General features: G+C 46.9%; 1 protein-coding gene across 1 annotated transcript; it reads left to right on the forward strand.

The window, feature by feature from the left end:
• Positions 1-8,064: 8,064 nt before the first annotated feature.
• LOC308250326 (protein HIDE1) lies at positions 8,065-22,491 on the forward strand. The gene is made up of 7 exons (XM_080672794.1): positions 8,065-8,178; positions 9,713-10,018; positions 12,066-12,155; positions 14,427-14,454; positions 15,159-15,202; positions 16,361-16,398; positions 21,848-22,491. The coding sequence occupies exons 1-7, from the start codon at positions 8,148-8,150 to the stop codon at positions 21,995-21,997; spliced, it is 687 nt and encodes a 228-aa protein (XP_080528920.1). The 5' UTR covers positions 8,065-8,147; the 3' UTR covers positions 21,998-22,491.

The raw sequence follows: 22,491 nt of genomic DNA on the forward strand, positions 1-22,491 counted from the left end.
GAGAAAAGGAGGGGTGCAGGTGTGCTCCAAGGAGAGCATGCTGATTCCTTTTTTAATGGATTTTGTAATGAGGTGAAATTCACATTACATAAAATAAATCATTTTACAGGGAATAACTCAGTGACATTTAGTACATCCATTATGTTGTACAACCTCCACTTGTACCTACTTCCAAAACATCAGCCCAAAGGAAACCCTGTACCCATTAAGCAGTTACTCCTCATTTCCCCATTCACCCCAGCTTCTGGCAATTGTTAATCTGCCTGTATGAATTTATAGATTCTGGATTTTTCATATAAGTGGAATATGTGGCCATTTGGCTAATTTCACCTGGCATAATGTTTTCAAGTTCATCTTTATAGCATGTATCAGTATGTAATTCCCTTTATGACTGAACTAGAGGCCTGGTACATGAGATTCGTGCACTCGGGGGATCCCTCAGCCCAGCCTGCCCCCTCTGGCAGTCCGGGAGCCCTTGGGGGATGTCCGACTGACAGCTTAGGCCCACTCCCCGAGGCCTAACCCGTCAGTTGGACATCCTTAGCATTGCCGCGGAGGTGGGAGAGGCTCCCACCATAGCCGCTGCGCTCACCAGCCAGCCATGAGCCTGGCTCAGGGCTTCTGGCTGAGCGGTGCTCCCCCTGTGGGAGTGCACTGCCTACCAGGCGGCAGCTCCTGCACTGAGTGTCTGCCCCCTGATGGTAAGTGCACATCATAGTGACCCATCATTCAGTCAATATGCATATTAGCCTTTTATTATATAGGAAGCCTTTTATTATATATATAGGATAGTATCCCATTATATGGATTACTACAATTGGTTAACCATTCATCTGCTGAAGGACATTTTAGATATTATGGACAATGCTGCTGTGAATATATGTTTATATATATTTGTTTTAAGTATCTGCTTTCAATTCTTTGGGGTATACACCTAGGAGTGGAATTGTTGGATCATATGGTAATTCCACATTTAACTTTTTTGAGGAACTTTCGAACTCTTCCACAATGTCTGCACCATTTTAATTCCCACCAACCATGTATGAAGGTTCCAGTTTCTCCACATCCTCTACACGTTATTTTCTATTTTATTTTTATTATAGCCATCCTAATGGGTGTGAAGATGTATCTCAATGTTGTTTTGATTTACATTTCCCTAGTGATGTTGAGCATCTTTTCATGTGCTTGTTGGCCATTTGTGTATCTTCTTTGGTGAAATGTGTATTCAAGTCTTTGCCCATTTTTAAATTGAGTTTTTTGTCTTTTTGTTGTTAGGAATTTTTTATATATTGTGAGAGAAAATGGAAGAAGAAAAACCTCTTTCACTCTACAGATCTATGGAGTTTTAATGCTTCACCAGGATATTTCCAGTTCTGCCTTAGCCCTCACTTCCTGTTTGTGCTGAACCCAGAGATCAGCCAGAAGTGAAAGCTTGCCTTTTCAGTTCTCTTCTAAGCATTTTCCTGCCTTGGGGATGCACAATGCTTTCTAAATTCCCCAGTGTATATAAATCAGCCTTGGGCAAACTACGGCCCGCGGGCCGGATCCGGCTGTTCTATCCAGTTCTCTTGCTCTCCCCTCCGCTCCTTTACTTTGAATTTATATTAGTTCACACAAACACTCCATCCATGCTTTTGTTCCAGCCCTCCGGTCCAGTTTAAGAACCCATTGTGGCCCTCGAGTCAAAAAGTTTGCCAACCCCTGATATAGATGCTTTTGAATGCTCTAATTACCCAAAGAAACTTTCACCCCAGCTTTTCCTCATAGCTGTTAGCATGTCTATCATTGTTCTCAGTTGTAATCTTTTGCCCTAGGTGGCTGTGGGTCTTCCTTTGCCTTACACCAGTGATTTGCACCTTTTTCATCTTTTGTTGTTTTATTTTATTTTAAATTCTTTATTATTGAAAGTATTACATATGTCTCTTTTCCCCCCCGCCTCCCCCCCCCCCGCCATTGACCTCTCCCTGGCCACTCCCAGCCCCCAGCACGTGTCCACAGCATCTTTTTCATCTTATGTCACACATAAACTAATTACTAAAGTTATGTAGCACACCAAAAAATATACTTTTTGCAAATCCAACAGAAAAGTAGGTGTAATTTTTATTCATTCACACAGGTGGCTATTTTTTTTTTAGACCTAATTGTCTTTATTAAATGATTCACAAATCAGGCAGCAACCCATCTAGTAACCAGAAGGGTACTTCCCAGATGGCTATTCTTGTCTTGTGTTGGCTGTTGTCATTTTTTTTTTCTTTGACACTCTAAGGGAAAAGAGGTTAGTGCCCCTGACTAAATAGTCAGGCATTGCGTATTTAAAAATTCTTGCAGCACACCGGTTGAAAATCGATGCCTTACACTGTTTTCTAGGAGTACATTCTGAATTAAACAGACAAGTGTCTGGAGTTAGTCTTCAGGTAGCCCCCAGACATGTCAGAACAGACAAACACAGTACTGTGAGAATGAGGGCTGCTCTGCTGCCTCCGGAACTGGGACACAGGCTGCTGTCTTCAGGACCTGCCATGTGGGGAAGGGCAGGGAACACACAAGGCTTTCCTGCCACATTCACATCTCCTTTTTCCTGACTGAGTATTGGCTTGGTTGGCATATATCTTGAGCTCTTTTCCAGAGGTTGGATAAAGTTGATTCTGACTATCTTTGCTCGATTTGTCAATTTTTCTGGAGGGACAGGCCCTTCGAGCTACTGATTCCTCTTATTTTCACTGGCATCTGGGGTCTGAATGGGTGATTCTTATTTTCCTTGATTAAACAAAAACAAAAACTTCCTCCTCCCCTATTATTCCACAAGTATTTACTGAGAGTCTGAGGCTGTGAATAAAACAGGAACTGTCAAGAGCTACAATGGAGTCAAGACAGTCTCTTCAATAAATAATGCTGGGAAATTTAGTCAGATAATGCAAAAAAGTGAAACTAGATCACCAACTTAACACCATACACAAAAACAAACTCAAAATGGCTAAAGGACTTAAATTTAAGACGGGAAACAATAAAAATCCTCCAAGACTCCATAGGCAGCGAAATAGCAGACATATGTCGTAGCAATATCTTTACAGACACAGCTCCTAGAGCAATGGAAACCAAGGAGAAAATAAACAAATGGGACTACATCAAAATAAAAAGCTTCTGCCCAGCAAAAGAAAGCATCAACAAAACAACAAAAAAGCCCACTGAATGGGATAACATATTTGCCAATGCTATTTCAGATAAGGTTTAATCTCCAAAATATACAGAGAACTCATACATCTTAACAAAAGGAAGATAAACGATCCAATAAAAAAGTGGGCAAAAGACATAAATAGACACTTTTTGAAAGAGGACATACAGAAGGCTGAGAGACATATGAAAACATGCTCAAAGTCACTAATCATACGAGGGATGCAAATCAAAACGACAACGAGATACCATCTCACACCTGTCAGAATGGATATCATCAACAAATCAACAAAGGACAAGTGCTGGCGAGGATGTGGAGAAAAAGGAACCCTCGTGCACTGCTGGTGGGAATGCAGACTGTGAAGAACAGTATGGAGTTTCCTCAAAAAGTTAAAAATAGAACTCCCATTTGACCCAGTAATACCACTTCTAGGAATATATCCCAAGAAGCTAGAAACATCAATTAGAAAGGATATATGCACCCCTATGTTCATAGCACAATTTACCATAGCTAAGATTTGGAAACAGCCTAAGTGCCCATCAGCAGATGAGTGGATTAAAAAACTGTGGTGCATCTACACAATGGAATACTACGTCGCTATAAAAAAGAAGGAACTTTTACCATTTGCAACAGCATGGATGGTCCTGGAGAGCATTATGCTAAGCGAAATAAGCCAGTTGGAGAAAGATAAATATCACATGATCTCACTCATATGTGGGATAGAATGATCAACATAATTTGATGAACAAGAATAGATCCAGAGACAAATGGCAGGGGAGGGGGTGGTTAGAGAGCAACCAAAGGACTTGTATGCATGCATATTAGCATAACCAGTGGACACAGATACTGGGGCGGTGGGGGCTTGCTCGGGGTGGGAGTGGCTGGGGGGATGGTCAAGCGGGGAAAAAGGAGACATATGTAAAACTTTAGATAATATTTTTTTTAAAAAAACCCTTATTGGAGATAATATTGGCAAAAATAAACAACAAAAACAAACTGTTTATGTCCTTGTGGAGTTGTCATCCTACTGTTGCTCCACTAAGATGATTTTAGGTAGTCATAGGTGCTAAGAAGTAAATGCTAGGCTGTAGGTGGTATGGCCCATTTAGCCTGGGTGGAGTCAGGGAGGGCTTCCCTGAGGAGGTGGCATTGAAGCTCAGACTGGAAGTAGAAGGGACAGGAGGAGACAAACAGAGAGAACAGTGCCCCACATCAGGGGGAAAGCACTCAGGGTTCAAGAGGCAGAAAGGAGGTGATGGGGTGAGAGGAGTAACCAGAGAAGAGATGGAAGCAGTCAGAGCAAGCCACATCTTGTAGAGGCACTCTTCCCTTTGTAGTGTTGGCCTAGAATCTTAGCCTGAGGTCATTACAACCATGGGGAGTTGGCAGACTGGTTTCTGGAGATCAGGGATCCCCCAAAATTATAACCAAAAGATTCTAAGAATATGCTGGGCAATCTTTGTGCCCCGCCCCACCAGAGCTGTTCTTCACCTTTCCCTACACCACTCTGTACCCTGGAAGGCTGATCTCTATACACTGGATCAATCTGGCTACTTGAGTTTGGCCCTGGCAGGAAATCTGAGACCTGGAGAGGAGGAAAGCCTAGATATATATCCCCTGGCTCCCACCCTGTTGGTCTGTATCTCTCTACCAAAGCCTGCAACTACAGTTCTCTCCAAATTTCAGGATCACTTCCTTCCCAGCAACTTCAGATCTGGGCTGGTAACAGCTCCTGACCCCAGGAGTCACCATTCCTTGTTGATTTCTCTTCATCCTGTCTATGACTCCTCAGTGGTGCCTCTTAAGTACAACAGCTGTGTGACAGGTGACCAATACAGGCACGTTTTGCTGTTTTTCTGAACTCAATTCCAGGTTATAGATTTCTGCACCATATTAAATGCTCCCAGGATGAAGTCCTTACATTCAAGTTCCTTCACACACGTTATTCCCTCTACCTAGCATGCCCTTCCCCCTTCTCAAGACTTTCGGAGTCAGATATCTGGAAGAAATCTCAATTCTGTCTCCTATACATCAAAGCCAAGAATCTCTTAACTCTCTGTACACACAGGATAGAGCCACAAAAATAGATCGAATGAATATATTTTGGCTTCCAGACCAGACAGTCAAATATTTATGGCTCACTAGATGCCGAGCACTGCGGTAGGCTTAGGAAAACTGCAGCAGACAACAAGGACTCTCCCTGCACCTCTGGAGGAAGAGAACTGGATGGATTCAGTAAATTCAAGCATGTTCTGTGAACCACCTTGACCTAATCTAATTGACATTTACAAGATATATCAAACAACTGCAGAGTGTTGTTTATATATTTTAAGGGCCAATAGAATGTGGAGCAAGATATGCTGGGCCATTAAACATTAATAAATTTCTGTCCTAGCTGGTTTGGCTCAGCTATTAAGTGTCAGCCTGGGGACTGAAGGGTCCCCAGGTTAGATTCCAGTCAAGGGCCTATGCCTGGGTTGTGGGCTCGATCCCCAGTAGGGGGTTTGCAGGAGGCAGCCAATCAATGATTCTCTCTCATCATTGATGTTTCTATCTCTCTCTCCCTCTCCCTTCCTCTCTGAAATCAATAAAAAGATATTTTAAAAAATTAATAAATTTCAGAGGATTGAAATTATATGGAGTATATTATCTGACCACAAAGGAATTAAATTAAAGATCACTAATAGTAAGTTATTTAAAAAGCCCAAATACTTATAAATTAAGGAACACCTAAATAAACTATGGTTCATAGAAAAACTTCACAGGGAAAAAAGATATTATTTCTAACAATGATAGTGAATCACAATATATTAAAATGTGTGAGATGTAGTTAAAGCAGTGCATAGCCGAAACCGGTTTGGCTCAGTGGCTAGAGCGTCGGCCTGCGGACTGAAGGGTCCCGGGTTCGATTCCGGTCAGGGGCATGTACCTTGGTTGCGGGCACATCCCCAGTGGGAGGTGTGCAGGAGGCGGCTGATCGATGTTTCTCTCTCATCGATGTTTCTGGCTCTCTATCCCTCTTCCTTCCTCTCTGTAAAAAACCAATAAAATATATTTAAAAAAAAAAAAAAGAAAAAGCAGTGCATAGAGGGAAATGTATAGCTTTAAATGCTTATATTAGAAGATAAAGGTTTTAAATCAATGATCTGCCCTGGTCAGGCTGCTCAGTTGATTGGAACATCATTCTGTACACCAAAAGTTTGGGGGTTAGATTCCTGGTCAGGGCACAAACCTAGGTTTCGGGTTCAGTCCCCGGTCTAGGCGCATATGGGGGGCAACTGAACGATGTTTGTCTCTCACATCAATGTTTCCCTCTCTCTTTCAAATCAATAAAAACATATCCTTGGGTGAAGATTAATATAAATGCTGAAAAAATAAATGATCTAAGTTTCCATCTTAAGAAGCTAATAAAAGAAGAGCTGATTAGACACAAGGTAAATAGAAGAAAGAAAAGGTAAAGATAAGACCAGAAAGCAAAGAAATAGAAAACAGAAATTAGAGAAAAATAACAAAGTAAAAAGTACTTTGAGCCAAAACCGGTTTGGCTCAGTGGATAGAGCGTCGGCCTGCGGACTGAAGGGTCCCGGGTTCGATTCCGGTCAAGGGCATGTACCTTGGTTGCAGGCACATCCCCAGTGGGAGGTGTGCAGGAGGCAGCTGATCGATGTCTCTCTCTCATCGATGTTTCTAGCTCTCTATCCCTCTCCCTTCCTCTCTGTAAAATATCAATAAAATATATTTAAAAAAAAAAAGTACTTTGAAAAGAGTAATAAAACTTTAATTTCTGGCAAGACTAATCAAGGAAAAAAAAAACACACACAAATTACGTTGCCAATGGGACATCACCACAGACCCTACAGACATTAAAAGGATAATGAGAAAACATTAACAGTTTATACTACTAAGTTCTACAACTTAGATGAAATGGACAGATTCCTTGGAAACAACAAGCATACTAATTGCAATAAAAGAAAATTACAAGGCACTATGGGAGAATTCAGCAAAGAGGTTTTTCTAAGGCCAGAGGGCTCTGGATGGGTTTCACAGAAGTGATATTTAAGCTGAGACCTGAAGAAGTGGGATTTGACCAGAGTGATAGAATTATGCCCTGATGTTGAAATGAGGGTTGTGTGTCCAAAGAAAAAAAAGTCTAGTGGTCCTTTTTGGTGTTTGTGTACACATGTTTATGTCCTTCCTGGGTGTAAACCTCCAGGTGGACCCACTTTTTGAACAGAAATGTTTAGAGAGTAAAGCAAACCTACTTGTCAAACAAATCTTTGGAAGTTTCTGAGCTGGAGCTGGAAGGCAATTTATTCTGCTAAGTATATCATTGCCTCAGTTCCAGAGCTAGTGTTTCACCTGGCTTGCGAAGCTCCTGAAGCTTTTCTTCTCTGTGGCTTCACGTTGGAAATGCGCACACCCCTCGTGGCATTGGGCCTCATATCATGAGTTCTTTGGATCTCTGTCTGCTCCTCTGAGCCGCATTCTACAGAGCAAGATGAGGCTTCAAAGGAGAACCATGCCTTGCCTGAGGTCACAGAGGCCAAGCCCTACCCACCCTCCACCTGACATGTACATCAACTTTGGCGCTGGTTGGGCTGTGGTATATGTCTTGGGCATGGATTTCCCAAACAGCCCACAGTCCTTACCCTTCCTCATGCCCAGGAGTCCTTTCAGGGGTAGAAAAAAGAAATACATCCTGACCATCTTATTTGTCCCTCACATCTTCAGAACTATGGCCACCAAGGCTCCGAGAGGTGCTAGGGTCTGATGTGCACCAATGGAAGGGGTGGGGAGAGGAGAAAGAGTCTTTCAGTAACTCAAGTATATATGCAACTTCCTGCCAGTGAGGAAATACTCGGCTAGAAACAGCCCAGCTTCTTCTTTCCCTGCTCTGGCCGCACTGAAGGAGTTGTGGTGAACTGTGGGCCACACTGGCCTCAGCCAGATTGCCTGGCCAGTCGCTGGAGAAGCAATGCCCTGGATTGTCCTGCTCTTTGCAGCTGGTGAGCCTGACACCCCTGCACTCCCCCCGAGCCACTCCCCATGCCTGCCCACCTTACCTCTGCTCTGGGGGCAGGAACCTATACCTGGGGCTGCCCTCCCCAGGTGCTGGAGAAAGCTGAGCCCTGACAGATTTGTCCCAGAGCCTTGGAAATGTCCCAGGAGCATGGCTTTCTTTTATTGGGCTCCTCGTTATCCCCACATCATGGTTATCAGAAATGCCACCCTGCTGAGAGCGGTGCCCACACCCCATGACTCAGCCCTGTTGGCCTCTGAGGCTCCCACTTCCAGGGCCAGAGCAGCAGATTTGCTGGGGGACAACGGAAGGCTTGTGTAGACCTCACCTAAGCCAGATCCACACTGTGCGCAGGAGCCTGGGGGCAGCTGGGGAGACACTGGTCCCTTCTGTAGGAAACTGAACCCCGAAATCTATATTCCTCACCACAGCCTGGGAAGCAAGCTAGAACCTTTCAGCCCTCCCCTCCTCCTGCTCTCCCTGTCCCTCATGCCCTCTAGCCAGCCTCCTTGAATACCCCTCACCCCTCCCAGCCTCGAAGCCTTTGCCCATGCTGTTCCTCTGCCTGAAATGCTTTCTCTCAGCTCTTCCTGTGTCATTTCTTCAGGGAACGTGGCCATCCCAGCTACTGCAGCCTTCTCATTACTCTCATGTGCTGCACAGCATTTCTTATCTCCTTGAGAACATCAGCTCCCTGAGGCAGGCATGTCTGTCTGTCTGTCTATCTCATTCATTGCTCTGTCCCCAGTACCAAAGCAGGTCCTGGTGCATAGTCAGTACTGTTAATTGAAGTAATGAGAATGTAAATTGCATTGCTGTGTAATAACTACTGCTATCATTAAAAAAAAAAAAAAAAAAAAAAAAAAGACTCAAACGTAGTGACCCCTGACCATGTACAAGGCACTTGATTCCCAACATTGCAGTGGGGGGCGGGGATGACTAGCCTCCAGTTGTACATAAAAATCAAGGCCCACAGACATTTATCAACCTGTTTGAATCTATCTTTTTTTTTTTAATACATTTTATTGATTTTTTACAGAGAGGAAGGGAGAGGGATAGAGAGTTAGAAACATCGATGAGAGAGAAACATCGATCAGCTGCCTTCTGCACACCCCCTACTGGGGATGTGCCCGCAACCAAGGTACATGCCCTTGACCAGAATCGAACCTGGGACCTTTCAGTCCGCAGTCCTATGCTCTATCCACTGAGCCAAACTGGTTAGGGCTGTTTGAATCTATCTTGATTTGAATGTCTTCTAGAATGTATAAAAGTAAAGATGTATCTTCCATTCTACATGTATAATAAGAACTTCTATTAATTGTATATATGCCTTTGATGTATTTCCCCGTCCAAATTATCAGCTGTGTACTAGTATTTGACAAGTGAAAAATAAATCTGTAATCAGTTGGGGGAGGGAGGAACAAGGTCCAGAGAGTGTGAGCCACTTGCCCTAAGCCACACAGCCAGGTTGGCCCCTGCTCTAATCACCATTCACCCAACCTCCCTTTTCTGCATTGTAGGCTCCATGGCGATACCAGCGCCATCCATCCTGCTGGTGCCCCCACACCCCAGCAGTCAAGAGGACCCCATCTACATTGAATGCATGGCCCCCTGGGGCTTCCCAGGGGCCAATTTCACGCTGTATCAAGGGGAGAAGGTGGTCCAGTTCCTGCAGGCGCCTGCAGACCAGCTCGGGGTCACCTTCAACCTGAGTGGCGGCTGGGAGGCTGCAGGGGGAATGTTTCAGTGCCAGTATGGCGTGTTAGGCGAGCACAGGCAGCCGCAGCTATCAGACCTCAGTGAACCTGTGCACGTGTCCTTCCCAGGTAAGGCCCTCACTGCCGGGCTCCGTTTTCTCACTACCAAGCCTTTCCAAGTGCTGTTCGCTCTGCGTGGAAATTGTCATGGGACGAGCCAGGCTTCCAACTTGCCAGGATTTACTCACTTTTCCTTGTTTAATCCTCACAGTCATCAGGTGCGGTGGGTATAGTGATTCTCCCCATTTTGCAGATAAGGAAACCAAGGCACAAGAGATGAAGGGACTTGCCCAAGTCACATAGCGAGCAGGCAGCAGAGCTGGGACTCCACTGGTCTCCAAAGCCCAGGCATTAAATGTGCATGCTCTGCTGCCCCCTCCCCTCCTGGCCATGGAACATCTTAGAGCACCTGCCACGCACCATGAACGAGTAGTCTAAGAAGTATTCCATCTGCCAGTGGGGGCAAATAAAATGCAAGAATGAAATACAGCCTGGTGAAGGGTGTCATTTTATTTTTTTAAATATATTTTTCTTGATTTCAGAGAGGAAGCGAGAGGGAGAGATAGAAACATCAACGATGAGAGAGAATCGGCTGCCTCCTGCACGCCCACTACTGGGGACTGAGCCCGCAACCCAGGCATGTGCCCTTAACTGGAATCAAACACAGGACCCTTCAGTCCGCAGGCCGACACTCTACCCACTGAGCCAAACGAGCTAGAGCTAAAGGGTGTCATTTTAAATACAGAGGACAGTGGTCAGGGAACACTTCTCTGAGGAGGGAGTATTTGAGAACAGACCTGAATGATACGGAGCCAGCCATGAATGTGTCGGGCAAGAAGGTTCCAGGTAGAAGGAGCAGGCTGTGCAAAGGTCCTGAGGCTGGAGTGTACCTGGTGTGTTTGAGCAACATGGAGGCACCCTTGATTGAAGCCTAATGAGCAAGGAGGAAAGTGGGGAGAGACGAGAGCAGGAAGGTAGCAAAAAGGATCTTGTAGGGCCTTGTGGCTGCAGGAAGGACTCTGGCTTTTTGGGTGAGTGGGACAGAAGTTCGGGAGGGCTGCTGATCTTTTCAAGGGTGTGGGTGTGGACTCTGGATCAAGGAGCGGAGAGAGGGAGGAGCCTCCAGGTGGAGCCTCTGTGTCAGCATCCATCAGAACTTTCCAGCTGCAAATAGAACTTTGTTGCTAGCAGAGGCTCACACATTGTGATGACAGAACAGTCTCTATGTCCTTCCCGGCCTCAAGCTCTACTCTCAAAGGCCCTCTTCTCTTAGCTTGGTCCTGTGGTCTCAGAGTGGGGAGGTGACAAACCTTACCCCCCAAACCCCGGATGAATGAATGAACAAGGCTAACACTGTGAGAACACCAAGTGTGCATTTCTCCTTCACCCTCCTGGCTTAGCTCCTGATCTCCACTGGGGTCAGGGCATCTGCTCCAGGCTCCCCTGAGAGATCCCTTCTCTCTCCAGGGAGGGGCAGCCAAATCCTTTGCAGACAAAACTCTGGAGCTGGGGTTTCAGCTTCTGTGGCTGACCTCTGTGTAGGCCTTGTGGTCCACACATGGCTGGGGTGGGGATTTGTCCTCTGATCCCCTGGTACCCATGCTGAAACCAGCAGGAATCTTCAGGCTGCAAGTAACTGAAAACTTGACTCAAACTGGCTTCAGCAACAAAAAGGGATTTGTTGATTTGCTGAACTGAAGTCAGATCACAGTTCTGACTTCAGGCATGGCTGAATCCAGGTGCCCAAAGGTGTCAGGAATCATTTGCCACCTCTCAGTTCAGCTTTCTTCTGCGTCTTATTCTCAGGCAAGCCCACCCCCACATGGTGGCAAAATTCTACCCAGCAGCTCCAGATGTATATCCTACCAGTTCTGTAATATTGGGTAGAGGAATAAACCTCTCTTCCCAGCAGAGGCCTATCCAAAGTCTCAGAATTAATTCTCATTGGCTAGATATAAGGTTTGCTGGGTCCCTAGTGTCCAGTTACACTCAAGCCACATAGTTGGGGGGTAAGGGGGAAAAGCTAACTCTCCCAGGATGACAGTTGTCCTACTTCCTCCCTGTGCCTCCACAACTCCATGACCTGCCCACTCTCTCTTTTCCCATTTTCCTCTAGTACCCACTTGGATCCTGGCACTCTCCTTGAGCCTGGCTGGAGCCCTCCTCCTTGCTGGGCTGGTGACTGTTGCTGTGGTGATCAGGAAAGGTAACAGCAGGCAAAGAAAGCCTCACCAGAGGATATGTTCATTGATTTAGGGAGAGAAAGGGAGAGAGAGAGAAAAAGAAACATCCATGTGAAAGAGAAACATCGATGGGTCGATATGTCGCCTCCTCCCACATACACCCTGACCAGGGATCAAATGCGCATGCAACCCAGGTATGTGCCCTGACTGGGAATTGAACCCGCAACCTTTTGGTGCACAGGATGAGGCTCTAACTGAGCCAGCCAGCCTGGGCTCCAGGATTCTTTCGTCTTCTCAAACAGAAACTTTGTCCCTATTAAACATTAATTCCCCATCCCCCTCCATCCAACCCCTGGCATCTACTGAAATTAATTTTTTTAAAAATCTTCGCCCAAGGATATGTTTTTTAAAAATACAGAGTGGCCAGATTATTATGATCTCTGAACGCATAATAATCTGGCCACTCAGTGTGTGTGTGTGTGTGTGTGTGTGTGTGTGTGTGTGTGTGTATATATGAGGCCCGGTGCATGAATTCGTGCATGGGTGGGGTCCGGCCAGCCTGGCCAGGGGGAGGGGACATGGGCAGTTGGCCGGCCTGCCTGCTGGTTGAACTCCTGGTCGAGAGGACAATTTGCATATTAGCCTTTTATTATATAGGATATACACTGAGTGGCCAGATTATTATGCATTCAGAGATCATAATAATCTGGCCACTCAGTGTATGTTTTTATTGATTTTTTTTTTTTTTAGAGAGAGGACAGGAGAGGGATAGAGACATAGAAACATCCACAAGAGAGAAATATCATTGATTGGCTGCCTCCTGCACACCCCCAACAAGGGATCAAACCCGGGGCATGTGCCCTGACCAGGAATCAAACCAGTGATTTCTTGGTTCCTGGGTCGAAGCTCAACTGTTGAGCTACACCATCCGGGCTGAAGGAAATGTTTTTATTGATTTTAGGTAGAGAGGGAAGGACGAGAGAAAGAGGGAGAAACATCAGTGGGTCAATCAGTCACCTCCCATATGTGCCTTAACTGGGGATCAAACCCAAAACTTAGGTATGTGCCCTAATGGGGAGTTGAACCCACAACCTTTTGGTGTATGGGACAACGCTGCAACCAACTGAGCCACCAGGCCAGGGCCAGACAATCTTTTTTTTAAATTATAAGGTGTTATTTATTTATTTTATTTTAATCCTCACCTGAGAATATTTTCCCATTGATTTTTAGAGAGAGTGGAAAAGAGAGGGAAAAACAGTGAAATATCGATGTGAGAGAATCACATCAATTGGTTGCCTCCTGCACGGGCCCTACCAGGGCTCTGGGCTGGGGAGGAGCCTGCAACCGAGGTACATGCCCTTGACTGGAATCGAACCCGGGACCCTTCAGTCCGCAGACCAACGCTCTATCCACTGAGCCAAACCAGCTAGGGCCAGACAGACTTTTATTTTTTATTTATTTATTTTTTTTTTAAAAAAAATATATTTTATTGATATTTCACAGAGAGGAAGGGAGAGGGATAGAGAGTTAGAAACATTGATGAGAGAGAAACATCGATCAGCTGCCTCCTGCACACCCCCCACTGGGGACGTGCCCGCAACCAAGGCACATGCCCCTGACCGGAATCGAACCCGGGACCCTTCAGTCCGCAGGCCGACGCTCTATCCACTGAGCCAAACCGGTTTCGGCCAGACAGACTTTTAATATCTCTGTTTTTCAGATGTCTTGAGACAGTGATGTCCAGTTGAAATTTTTTCCTCTTCTCATTTAATGTCTATCTATTGAAGAAATTGAGAATGTAGTCACCCATTTTAACAGGAAAATGAGTTTACTATCCAAGGGCCATCTTTTGTGTGGGCCATATATGATCACCAAGGATTATTTGGTCAAAAGTTGAATGTATGCCGTGGGGTGGCTCAGTGGGTTGGAGCGTTGTCCCGTGCACTAGAAGGGTAAGTTCCATTCCGGTCAGGGTACATACCTAGGTTGTGAGTTTGATCCCTGGTTGGGTGTGTGCGGGAGGCAGCCTCTCTCGCTCGCTCTCTCTTTCTAAAACAAAACAAAAAACAATTAAACGTGCTTGTACTTTGTTTGAAGTTTTTACCAACACACATTACTCATGTACTTGGGGAAAATAAATGTTTGCAGTAGTTCTCCTGTTGAGTGGCAAATTTGCTAGGGGAGAAGGCAAATGTCTGAGGGGTGCTTTTGGCTTTTTAGCTTTCAGAAACTTGCAACCAGGATGCACCCAGGACCAAAATCTAACAAATGCTTGTTTATTTTTTGTTCCCCAGTTAAAGTAAAAAAAATGCAGAAGAAAAGGTGAGACCATCCCTGGAGACCCTTAGTGTGTGTGGGGGGGTGGGTGTTGGGCGAAAGAAATATTCAGTCCCAGGGCATGAGTTGCTGGTGGGTGTTAGGGGCTCTAAGAGCTGGCCAGGTTCTGGGAACAGAAGGGCACTTCCCTGGCTGTGTGGGCTCTACTGCAAACAGCATCGAATGATGGGAGGGCCGCTTCATAGGAACAGGTGTGCGGGGCACTGTGCTCGGAGCTAGGAGACTGAAGCTGGAGCTCCTGTTAGCCTCATAGCGGCTCTGGAAGCAGGCACTATAAATAGCCCCATTTTACAGACCAGGAGATTGAGGCACAGGGAACTAGCGGCTGAGCCTTCCTCAGTCTTTTTAATACCAGCTGCCAAAAATGTTCTAATCACCCTAGAAATCCACAATGGGAGGAGGTGAGTGGCATCCCCCTGGGCTTGTGCAGTGCCCAACTTGATGCCCTGGTCCCTGGGCATCAGGATGTTCCAACTAGTCCGGGCCTTCGTTTCTCCCTCTGAGAGGGGTGGCAGACAGCTAGCAGAAGCCCTGGGATGGAATCCTGGCTTCATCTGGCTGGTGGGGCTCTTACAAGAGAATTTCCATATGAGAGGATTCAGGATGGGTGGGGAACTAAGGTCAAGTTTGGGGCCTGGAAAAAGCCTCCTGCCGGAGATGGCATCACTGTCTTCCCAATCCCTTTGCAGAGAGCGGGAATCCTGCTGGGCCCAGGGTAACTTCACCACCACAGGTTTGTGCTTCCTCCTTGATCCTGTCCCTACCCCCTCTCCCAGGCAAGGTTCACTGCCTCAAAACACTATGGGACTCACTACTCACTACTGAACCTCTTTTGGGGCTGATCACTTCCCTTGGGGCAAGAATACACTCTCTCCCCTTTCCAACTCCCCTCCACCCCATGTTTCACCTCTCACCTTCTCTCCTTGCCCTATGCCTGGGCCTTTCATGCACACTGCCCTCTGCCTAGAGTACTCTTCTTCCCTCTGATCTCAGTCTGAAGGTAACCTCCTCCAGGAAGCCTTCCTTGATTTTCTAGACAGGGTCTGTGCTTTCTACTTACATGATCCCAACAGGCACCCTGTCATTCTTCTTGCCCCTTAGTAGAAACACATTCAAGTAATCTTGCCTGTTGGGTATGTAATATTTGCCTCCACCGCTGGACGGTCAGCTCCACGGGGGACGCACTGTGTCTGTCTTGTCCACTGGAGCACCCTGGTGCTTTCACGGTTATCTGTCACCGTCCTCAAATGGAGCTCCATTTGTGGTCCAAACGTGTCGTTCTGCCGGCTCCCACCAGGGGGCGAGGGGTAGCCAGTCTGTGTGCATGATGCTCAGGAAGGGGCCCCCAAAGGGAGACACTCCATTCTTGTACTTTTTTCACTGTCTCATGCATTTGTTGAGCACCTACTATGTATTGAAGTCTATGGGCTCCCTCGATGACCAAGACAGAGGTGGTCTCTGACCACAAGCTCACATTCCAGGGCGGGAAACAGCTGATGTTGGCCCAGATCTGTGGGGGCTAGGAGGGCTGTTCCCCAAAGAAGTGATATTTAAGCAGAGACCTGAAGAAGGTGCTTCCAGGAGAACCTGGGGCAGTGGAGGAGCTGAGAGGTTCTCCCGAAAGCGGGAGTTGAGATGAGGAACCCATTTTCCAGAGGGTAGCGAGAGGCTGCTGAAGGAGGGCTCGGAGCAGAAGAGGGACATGATACAATTTGCGACTGTGAATGGCTCACCCTGTAGAATGGGCTGGAAGGGAGCAGAGAGGATGCCCTGAGACGGATCCCACCCCTCTCCTCAGGCTCTACATTGGGTGTGTGGGCTTGGGGGAAATGGGTGAATAAGGAATTGAAACTGGCCCCAGTTTTGGTTTCCCTTTCTCTTTCTTTTTCAGACATGTCCTTCGATAATTCCTTGTTTGCTATCTCAACGGTAAGTTGTTTCATTTCTTGGTCCCTGGCTTACTGTCCTAATGCCAGAAAGGCAGGGGCCACCACCAGGCTGGGTTGACCTATTGTTTCTGAGCTTAGGGGTGGGGGGGTGGGGGGAGGATGCTGGGAAAAGCTCAGAATCACTGAGCAGGGATTTGTTTGTGAGCTGAGAGTTGGCTCTGAGACATCCCGGGGGATTGGAGGTGGCCACATCCAGGCCATTGTGTGGCAATGGGCAGGCCCCTGGGGGTGCTTGCTCTTGGGGTCAGCACGGTCTTTGCATTCAGTTGGGTTGACCCCTTAGAATGGTGACAGAGGGGACTCAGGAGGACCTGGTGGCTTTTGGGGGATCATGGAGCCTTGTGACAATTTGATGCACACTGTAGCCCCCTCCTGGTATAAAGAACAGCCTACTTTGTGCTCAGTTTCTGGGACTTCAGCTTAAATGTTCCTGTTGTACATTTTCCCTTTTAGTGGGGAGGGTCTCACTATACACAGCCCTCCTCATCAAGGGGTGTGGCTCTCCTAGATCATACGTGTCCGAGCTGGGATTTGAACCCCTCTGCACAACTGCATCTTGGGGTGGCCTTGGTGTTTATACTTTACTAGAGGCCCGGTACATGAAATTCGTGCACAGGGCGGGGGGTGTGTCCCTCAGCCCAGCCTGCACCCTCTCCAATCTGGGACCCCTCCAGGGATGTCCGACTGCCCGTTTAGCCCCGATCCTAAACAGGCAGTCGGACATCCCTCTCACAATCCAGGACTGCTGGCTCCCAACTGCTCACCTGCCTGCCTTCCTGATTGCCCCTAACTGCTTCTGCCTGCCAGCCTGATCACCCCCTAACCACTCCCCTGCCAGCCTGTTTGCCCCTAACTGCCCTCCCCTGCAGGCCTGGTCACTCCTAACTGCTCTCCCCTGCAGGCTTGGTCACCCCTAACTGCCCTCCCCTGCAGGCCTGGGTCACCCCCAACTGCCCTCCCTTGCAGGCCTGGTCCCTCCAAATTGCCCTCCCCTGCTGACCTGATCGCCCACAACTGCCCTCCCTTGCAGGCCTGGTCCCTCCCAATTGCCCTCCCATGCTGGCCATCTTGTGCTGGCCATCTTGTGTCCACATGGGGGCAGCCATCTTTGACCACATGGGGGCAGCCATCTTGTGTGTTGGAGTGATGGTCAATTTGCATATTACTCTTTTATTATATAGGATCCCTTTTTTTTCTCTAAGTTAGAGAAGGCTGAGCCATGGACACCATAGATAAAGAAAATGTTCAGCTGCTCCTCTTCATACAGAGAGGAGTACAGGTCTGAGGTGAGGGTGGCCCCACTTGAGGTGGCCTCCAATGTCCCATTTGGACAAGCAGACACTGTGGGACTGCTGTTAGGGCACCTGGGGCAGAGTCCTCTGCTTGAAGCACTCAGAGGGGGACTGGGGTGAGGGGGGGTGAGAGTATTGGATTGGTCATCACACCCTTCCTGGGCATCTGGACAAGGACAGAATGAGGCCCTCCCTCCCTCAGAGCTTCTTGTGTGTGTGGTGTTTTTTTTTTAATGGAAGGTTTATGTGTGTGTGTGTGTGTGTGTGTATTTTCCCGAGAGGAAGGGAGAGGGAGAGAGAGATAGAAACATCAATGATGAGAGAGAACCATTGATCAGCTGCTCCTGCATGACCCCTACTGGTGACGGAGCCCACAACCCAGGCATGTCCCCTGACCACGAATCGAACCGTGACCTCCTGGTTCATAGGTCAACGTTCAACCACTGAGCCACACCAGCCGGATCCCTCAGAGTTTCTTAATTCTATGGGGGGAGATAGACGATGCCACATGGGGGGAGTGACCAGGAAACTCGCTTCTCACTTACATAGGGAATCCAAGGCATCTCAGAGATGAGCAGGACGTAGCTGTGGGAGATTGATCCAGGCTCAGGACTCCTTGGCACAGCACATATAACTGGGAAGAGGAGAGTGAGGAGCTGACGGGCCATGTGGAGAACTTGGACTTTGACCCCAAGTGGGATGGGAGCCATGAAGGTTTCAGAGCAGAGAAGGGACGTAACCAGATTCAGGTGCTCATAGGCTGGGGGGACGACAGACTTGGAGGGTGTGAATGGACTGGCACCCAAAGTGGTCTGGTCCAGCGGGTGGGCAACAGAGGTGGAAGAAGCAAACAGATGCAGGTCAGGTAGATTCAGCAGATGGGAAACATGGCACTGCTTTTTTTTTTAAAATCCTCGGGTCCAAGGATATGTTTATTGATTTTAGAGAGAGAGGAAGGAAGAGAGAAAAAAACATTGATATGAGAAAGTTGCCTTTTGTATCTGCCCAACTGGGAATCGAACCCACAACCTTTTGGTGCTTGGGACTATGCTCCAACCAACTGAGCCACTTGGCCAGGGCATGGCGCTGATTTTGTATAGATGAGGGCTGAAGGAGGAGGAGGCTTGGGGTGTCTTGGGGAGGGACGGCTTGGAGGGAAAAGGGACAGACCACCTCATTCCGTTATGCCCAAGAGCAGACGACATGAGTCTGGAATTCCAGAGAGAGGAGCAGGGAAGTTTAAACCGGTTCCCAGTCCCTAGTATACAGATAGTGGCAAGGAAGGGGCTTGGCGCCAGGCTGTTCAGCCCTCTGAGGTCTTAGCTCTGGAAACAAATCCTGAGTTGTTAAGAAATGCCACAGGCAGGGCAAATTCTAAAACTTTCCGTGAGAAGCCACAGGCTCAAGGCACAAGCCTGGTGATTTTTCCTTTTAAAAAGACATTTAGCCCTAGCGGTTTGGCTCAGCGGATAGAGCGTCAGCCCTGGGACTGAAGGGTCCTGGGTTTGATTCCGGTCAAGGGCACATACCTCGGACTTCGGTTGCAGGCTCAATCCTCAGCCCTGCCCTGGTCAGGGTGTGTGAGGAAGGCAACAAATCAGTGTGTCTCACATCGATGTTTCTCTCTCTCTATCTTTCCCCCTCCCTTCCACTCTCTCTAATAGTCAAAGCAAAAAAGAAATCCTCAGGTGAGGATTAATAACAATAACAAAAAAGACATTTAAAATGAAACTATGGAAAAACAGAGAAACAACTTATTTCTCAGTATCTTAGCCCTGGTGACTATATACTTATTTATTGCTATATTTTTAAATTAAAATTTTTGAATATAAAACACACCCATATGTCAAAATTATACATATAGTAGTGTTTTTTTCTATCACTTAACCCTTCTCAACCCATTGGTCTCTCTCTCTACAGACATAGAAGTAACCACTGTTAGGAGCTTCTTGCAAAATGCAAGCAAAGGTTAAAATAGCAAATCTATATCCTTACCTTTTTATTTTATTGTAGAGATTTTTTATTGATTTTTTTTTTAGAGAGAGAGGAAGGGAAAGGGAGAGAGAGAGAGAGAGAGAGAGCAAAACATGGATCGGCTGCCTCCTGCAACCCAGGCATGTGCTCTGACCAGAGTTGAACAGGCAAACTTTGGTGTATGGGATGACGCCCAACCAACCCATATTGGCCAGGATTATCCTCACTCCTTTAAACATAAATGATAGCATGACACCTACATTGTTATGTATGGTGCTTCTTTTCCTTAATAGTAAATTCTAGTGATCTTTTCTAGTTTATTTTTTTTCAAATTGTAGTAAAATATACATAATAAAATGTACCTTTTAACCATTTTTAAAAATTTTATTGATTTTAAAGAGAGAGAAACATTGAGTTGTTGTTCCACTTATTTATGGCATTCGTTGGTTAATTTTTTAAAAATATATTTTATTGATTTTTTACAGAGAAGAAGGGATAGGGCGAGAAAGTTAGAAACATTGATGAGAGAGAAACATCAATCAGCTGCCTCCTGCACACCTCCTACTGGGGCTGTGCCCGCAACCAAGGTACATGCCCTTGACCGGAATCGAACCTGGGACCTTTGAGTCTGCAGGCTGATGCTCTATCCACTGAGCCAAACCGGTCAGGGCCGTTGGTTAATTTTTTTATGTGCCCTGACTGGGGTAAACTCACAACCTTGATGTATCAGGTTGATACTCTAACCAACTGAGCTATCCAGCTGGGATGCCATTGTAACCATTTTTAAGCAGTGCAGTTCTTTGGCATTAAGTACATGTACATCGTTGTGCAAACATCACCATCTTTCATTTATAGACTTGTCCTGGAAAACTGAAACTCTGTTCCCACTATACAGTAACTCCTCAGTATTGGCAACCACCCAACTCTTGGCAACCACCATTCTACTTTCTGTTTCTGCAGACTTGCCTTTGTTTGTTTGCTTGCTTGCTTGTTTGTTTTAGAGAGAGAGGAAGGGAGAGGGAGAGAGAGAGAAAAAAAATCAATGTGAGAGAGAAACAGCAATCATCTGCCTCCTTCATGCCCCCTTACTGGGGATTGAGCCTGTCCAGGCATGTGCCCTGCCTGACCAGGATTTGAACCATCAACCTTGTGGTGCATGGAACAACATTCAAGCAACTGAGCTACACCGGCCAGGGCATGTAGATTTGCCCTTTTTTGGACATTTTATATAGAAGTGCGTCTATACAAAGTTCATCCTTTTGTGTTTGGCTTATTTCACTTAGCATAATGTTTTCAAGGCTCACTCATGTTGTAACATGTCAGAATTTCCTTCCTTTTTAAGGTTGAATAATATTCCATTGTGTGTGTATACCACATTTTGTTTACCCAATCACCCACTGATAGACACTTGAGTTGCTTCCATCTTTTGGCTATTGTGAATAATGCTGCCATGAACACATGAACATGGGTGTGCAAGTATCTGCGTCCCTGCTTTCAATTCTAGTTTCTTTTTGAAGCATTAGAAATCTGTGCTGTTGGCTGAAATGAAAATGAAGCAGCTGACCACTTATCATCTGAAGCTGGTTATGTGCCTTACTGGGGTCACCAAGCTATCATTTATGGTTAAGTACATGTACATTACTCGCTGCACTTACCTGCCAGGCTTCAGGTTCATCTCTTCTTGGCTGGCATTTGGAGCAGGAGCCTGCAGGGCAGAGGAGAGGGTAGACTTTTGAGGAAGCCCAGAATGGAAAGAGAGGAGATAATAGTAATAGCTTTGTTCACTTAATACTTAGTACTTACAATGTGATGTGCCAGGTGCTTTAATTCCTTTATGCTTCTTCATAGCAACCCTAGGAGGGGGGTATTAGTACTCTCCCTGTTGTGCAAAAGGGGAAACTGAGCACAGAGGAATTAAGTTATTCGACTGAGGTCACACCACTAGGAAGTACTAGAGCTGGAATCTGGACCCAGGATGCTTGGTTCCCTATTCAGCAGAGAGGAAGGCAGGAGGACAGAAGGCAGATCAGGGCCCTGAAGCTGTGAAGTATGTGGGTGTGTGGGTGAGATGAGACCTGGTGGACTGCGGAGTCTCAGACTCAGAACATGGGGAAACCCTGAAGCCCCAAATCACCCAGTCCTATTTTTCTTCCACGGACAAAGAAAATTACTTCAGAAGGAGACACAGCCACCCTGGATGCTTGCTCAGGTTCTGCAGCAACCCATGAAAACTCCAGGCCCCGGAAGAGGCCCACCTCCACATCATCCTCACCTGAACCCCCTGAATTCAGCACCTTCCGGGCCTGCCAGTGAGGCTGAGAATTGGGGCCCTTGTCTCTCTGTCCATGCACTCTGCCCTCCATTCAGTACTCTCACTTGAGCTGGTGGGGCTGAGTGGGGCCTGAGGTCCCTCCAGCTACTTTGGGGGGCTCTAGCTGCTGCTTTCTCAGGGAATTGAACAGAGACAAAAGGGATGCCTGGCCTTGGGACCTTCCTCACAGAGGAGCAGGAGTAGAAGAGGGGGAGCAGGCACTGGCTGGGAGGCTGGACAGAAAGCAGGAAGTCTCTCTTTGGAATCTCAGCTTCTCAGGCCACCGGGGAAGTTGTTATGATCCCGTCTGGTCCCCAGCTGGGCCTAAGAGGTCAGAGCTTTCTGCACACCCCTCCTGTTTCCTCTTTCCTTGCCACACCTGACGTGGACAACCCAAATGGGCTTTGGGAGCATAGGGCACCTGGGGGTATGTTTTGAGTGTCTGCCTTGCTGGTATGCCTAAGTTATTAATTATAGTACATGTTGAGCTGTCCCC

The sequence above is a fragment of the Plecotus auritus genome, assembly GCF_963455305.1.
Source record: "Plecotus auritus genome assembly, chromosome: 6".
Taxonomy (NCBI): domain Eukaryota; kingdom Metazoa; phylum Chordata; class Mammalia; order Chiroptera; family Vespertilionidae; genus Plecotus; species Plecotus auritus.